The 4679-nt window shown below is 41.4% G+C and overlaps 1 protein-coding gene across 4 annotated transcripts in view; it reads left to right on the top strand.

The window, feature by feature from the left end:
• The window catches only part of LOC102196604 (cyclin-dependent kinase D-1), a 5979-nt gene extending 2490 nt beyond the window's left edge, over positions 1-3489 (top strand). For all 4 annotated transcript variants that reach the window (XM_005750822.1, XM_013915343.1, XM_013915344.1 and 1 more), the window contains exons 3-5: positions 879-1017; positions 1342-1449; positions 2043-3489. In XM_005750822.1, coding sequence (XP_005750879.1) covers positions 879-1017; positions 1342-1449; positions 2043-3026 — 1231 coding nt within the window. In that variant the 3' untranslated portion in view covers positions 3027-3489. The remainder of the gene's footprint in view (positions 1-878; positions 1018-1341; positions 1450-2042) is intronic.
• Positions 3490-4679: the final 1190 nt, after the last annotated feature.

Raw genomic sequence — 4679 nt, 5'->3', positions numbered from 1 at the left:
TGAGGTTTGTTCTTGCAACTGTAAAAGGGAGTTTTCCCTTCCCACTCTTGCCAGGTACTTATTCAAAGCAAGCTCATGGTTTGAATTTCTGTTGCCTACCTGCCAGCTTGAACCATTTTCCTTAGGCCTCTGATATCAACAAGGCATTTAAAGAAGGGGTAGATCAGCAGTTTCTGAAACACTGCCATCAACCAACCACCCCATTTTCAAATGTACTTTAATCAACTTTCTTCTCTATTCTGATGCTCTGTTTTATCTTCATCAGGTGGTCTTGACTATGTGTTAATTAACTGCTAAAAAATTAAAGTAATACTATTTAATAAGAGTACAGCATAAAGTAAATTAAACGTCTGGGGTATTGATATGGCCAGTTAAGTAGCAGAGGTTGTTGTTAATCAGTTTCAGCTGCTGTAGTATTAATGACATTAACAACAGCTTTAGAGGAGCAACAATGAGATAACACCCAAATCAGGAGTGGTTTTACAGGTGGAGGACACTGACATCTTTTTCCTCTTTAGCATTATTGACCAATTTTTCTTTCACAAGTTTTGCATTTAGCTAGGGTCAGTGTCACTACTGGTAGCATGAGCACTGCCAGAGTCCTACAAAATGATCTTCAGCAGGCCACTGATGTGAATGTCTCTGATTAATCAATCTGATCAATACAACAAGAAACAGACTTCATGAGAGTGGCCTGAAGGCCTGACTCATCTAGTGGCCTCTGAATCAAAACCTGAATGTTTGCACATAATTCCCTCACCTGATGCTAGATGATCCAGGTGGTTTTGAATGTTTTAGAAAAAGAAACGCCCAGTTTATTTTGTTTTGATTTTGTCAAAATCTTCTTTTCTCCATGACTTGTTACCACTGATCTGCAGCAAGGCAAAACATCCCAACATAGTGAGGCTTCTGGGCAAAATAATTCTTAAAGATGGAAAATGGATCATTCCACTAGAGTTTGTCTTCGGAGAGGACTTGGAGACCACCATCTTCAAGGCGTCAAAGTCTAAAATATTGGTGAGGTTACTAGAAAAAAGACAAAAGAAATGAAAGTTGAAATTAAGAAAAATTGTTTGCATGGTTTGCAGGTCACCACTGCCCTTTGACTGACTCCTTTGCTTTGCTGTGTGTTTTGTGTAGGGTATAAACCAAGAACAATTGCTGTTGTAATATTACCTATTATCTTCTGTTGTGTAACATTTTATGTATTTTAGCATGCAATTGCCTAATTTATATCACACTTTAATAAGTAGTTTAAAGATTTCCAACTCTGGTAAGCATGAAAGTCAATGTGACCCTGGTCGTCCTAAAATTGGTCTCATATTTATTTTTACCACACAGATGACTCCAGCTAATAAAGGCACAATCATTGTCGGCATGTGTGAAGGGCTGCTTCATCTACACTCCAGAGACATTGTCCATCAAGATCTCAAGCCTGAAAACATTATGGTGAGTGGAAATTTAGATTTTATCACAATGTTTCTTTTTAACATGCAGATTTGAGCATATGTCGACTCTGAATAAGTCTTATCCCTCTGGTAGGTAAAGAAGTTTTTGTCATTTGTTTGTTTTTTGCTTTTTTATTTGCAATGTCAAAGTCAACTTACGCAAGCTTTGGTTGTCTCGGAGATTAAGTAATGTAGGGCAAAGCACATGCGTCTGTCACAGTGAAACTACGAATGGCTCGTTACGCATATACTTGTCTCAAAACTTTAAAGACATACGTGTGGCTGGTATCATAAAACTGATCATGGCAAAAAAACACCATCCCATATTCTTTGTTGCTTTTCAAAATCACAAGATTACAAAATGCTTTAACAACAAAACAAGCATCTGAAAAGACAGTCAGCTAAAGATCAACAGAACCAGATAAAAATAATAAAAAAAATCAATAAATAGAAAAGCTGGTAATTCTGTGCAGACTCTTCAGAGAAACTATCTCTGAGCAGAAGCTGGTTGCACATCATCCACCGTATAAAGCTGTATGAGGTGTATTTTTTTAGTCAATATTTAATGTTTGCTGAACAATGTTTGTTCTTTAGGTGGAGCATAACACGAACAGAGCAGTAATTATTGATCTGGGACTGGCCAAGTTCTTCAAACGTGGTCTAAACTCTGCAATGGACATGGGGAACGAGGCTTACTCGGCTCCTGAGGTGCTGCAGAGGGGTAGCCAGAGAGATCAGCGTTCAGACGTCTGGGCCATGGGAAAAATCATAGCTGAGCTCTGTGCCCGGATTCGTCTGTACACACCCAGCGTCTGTCCTGACAAAATCAAGGATGTTTTAAAGGACCAACCATACTGCCCTGCTGTGTGTAGGATGGTGGAGCAGAATCCATCTCTGAGGGCCTCTATGGGCGGGGTCATTAGTGATATTCGAAGAGCTGCAGGAATGGGCATTGTCACCAACACACCCATTCAAAAAGATCATCTTAAACCACCTACACCTCACTTTAATGCCAGAAACCAGTCCCCATCACCTCCGAACAGAGATGCACATCTGCCAATCAGGGACCCATCACCAATCAATCGAGCTGCATCTCCGCTAATCAGGGACTTATCACCGATAAACCGAGGTATTTCTCCACTTAACAGGGATCCATCACCGTTAAACAAGTTTGACATACATCAGTCACCTATGAATAAGCCTACAGGGCTTATTCATCAGTCACCTATGAATAAGCCTACAGGGCGGATATTTGAACGTTCTCCTAGACCAGAGATAAAACCTTTGCCTCGGACTGGAGTGCACCTTCCTCCTTCCCCACAGAGGCAAGAGGACAAGAACAAAAATCACGATCTGGCGCCGAAAGGTGGATCAGAACTCGCACAGGACCTCAGGAAAATGAAGTTGTTACACGAAGCTGCCAAGGATCTTCCCTGCAACCTGCCAACGACAGGGAGGGTGGTGGTGCGGCGTTTTGAGGAGAAAAACGGGGAAATGGGTTCATGGGAGCAGACCGAGGTGGTAACTCGTGATGGAAAGATAGTCAAGTTTGATGATGTCAAGTTTAACAGCAAATGAGAGTATCTGGGAGAGTTACAAAATAGTTGTATGTTCACTCAGCTTAAAGAGTAGACTGAGTTTAGGTGCAGTGGACATTGCATGGAATGTAACAGGATATTATTTTTTTTTAAGGAATTGATTAGTTTTGAGTTATTTCCAAATTAAAACTTTCCATTAGCATATGCTTAGTTCCAAATTTATTTTTAAAAATATCAATTTCAAATGCAAACCTAGATGTTGTGGATTTTGGTATGCATTATGCTCACTGTAAGCTCTGTGAGTGAGACTTGTAATGAGATTATCTCCAATTGAAAAACTGATAGTTATATATATTTTCCGTTGGCTAAAATGTGCAATGATAATTACATATGAAATGTGTTTTGATAGTTTTGGTTAAATAAATGACTGTGAGAAATTAAGGGCAGGGAATGTGGGTGTGGTATACAGAATGGGTCTGTGGTGTATTGTCTTTTTTTTTTTTTTTTTTTTCTGCCTGTCCCATTTGGTTCTTTAGCCATCAGAATTGTTGTCTGAAGACCAACAAGGATACCCAATGGATTTACTTTGCCAAATGGATCATCGTGGCATTGCCGTATTGGTCCATTTGGTCGATCTTTGTTTTTATTATTTATTATATTTTATTTTCAGATGTTACAGACGGGACAGACATGAGTGAGGGATAGGAAAGGGAGAAAGAAAGAGGAAGGAAAGGAAAAACAGAAGGGGAGAGGGACAGTGAGAAAGGGGGGGAGAAAAAAAAATCTCCTGGATCACCTGTTGAGAGAAGAATAGAAAACAAGCAAAAAAACCCAAAGCAACATACTAAGCAGCCAGCAGCAGCCGCGGAGCAGAAGCCAGGGGGAGTTGCAGTGATGCGCCCATGAGCTCCGCCGGCCCCCAGCTGTGCCTGAGTGACCGAGCCCCAGGCCGAGAGGCCGGGGGCACCCCACCTCCGAAGGGGCCCAAGCGAGCCCCAGGCTCCAGGCCCCGATAAGCGGCCGCCAAGGAGTGAGCCGGTGTGTACCTGGACGCCCACCCCCAGACCCAAAGAACCACCAACGCACCGACACCTGAGGGAGTCCGCCACCGGCAGGGGAAGTGGTGGTGGGTGGAGATAGGCCTCCAAACCTTGGAGGGCCTGAGGTGTCCCCAGAGAGGTGGCGTCTGATACCCAACCTGAGGTGTATTGTCTGCTTAATATGTCTGCTGTTTTTTTTAACTAGTGATCTAATCTTTAAGCTGTACTGTGCATCAGAGTCTCCTGTGTCTGATAATCTTTTTTTTTTTATGACTGTAAAGTAAGACAAATAAATCCAGCAATCTTTATCTTTGAGTTGCTGGAACCAACAAGTGATTTGTTGCTGGGTTGATTTGATGCTATTGTGTTGCAGAAGTTCTTGCTACACTGCTCTTTACACTTCAAAGTGAACAAAGGTGATGTGTTAGTACACACCCCATTTACAAGAACAAGAAGAACCTGTTTTATTTTTTTTGTAATTACTCTTGCAGTAATAAAGTACATCTTCCAATCTCATGTAGTTGTACACATCAGCATTAAAGTTGCTTTTATTGTTTGTATGTGCTCTTAGCAGTCTGTGTGGATTTTTTTTCACGGCCTGAAGGGGAAAGCTCTGAGTTGAGACTGATTTACTGTCACTGGTGGGACCATTT

This window comes from Pundamilia nyererei, unplaced genomic scaffold (genome assembly GCF_000239375.1).
Source record: "Pundamilia nyererei isolate P.nyererei 1_Seehausen unplaced genomic scaffold, PunNye1.0 scaffold00289, whole genome shotgun sequence".
Lineage (NCBI taxonomy): Eukaryota > Metazoa > Chordata > Actinopteri > Cichliformes > Cichlidae > Pundamilia > Pundamilia nyererei.
The sequence above is the reverse complement of the archived record's forward strand: the minus strand, read 5'-3'. Positions and strand labels throughout refer to the sequence as shown.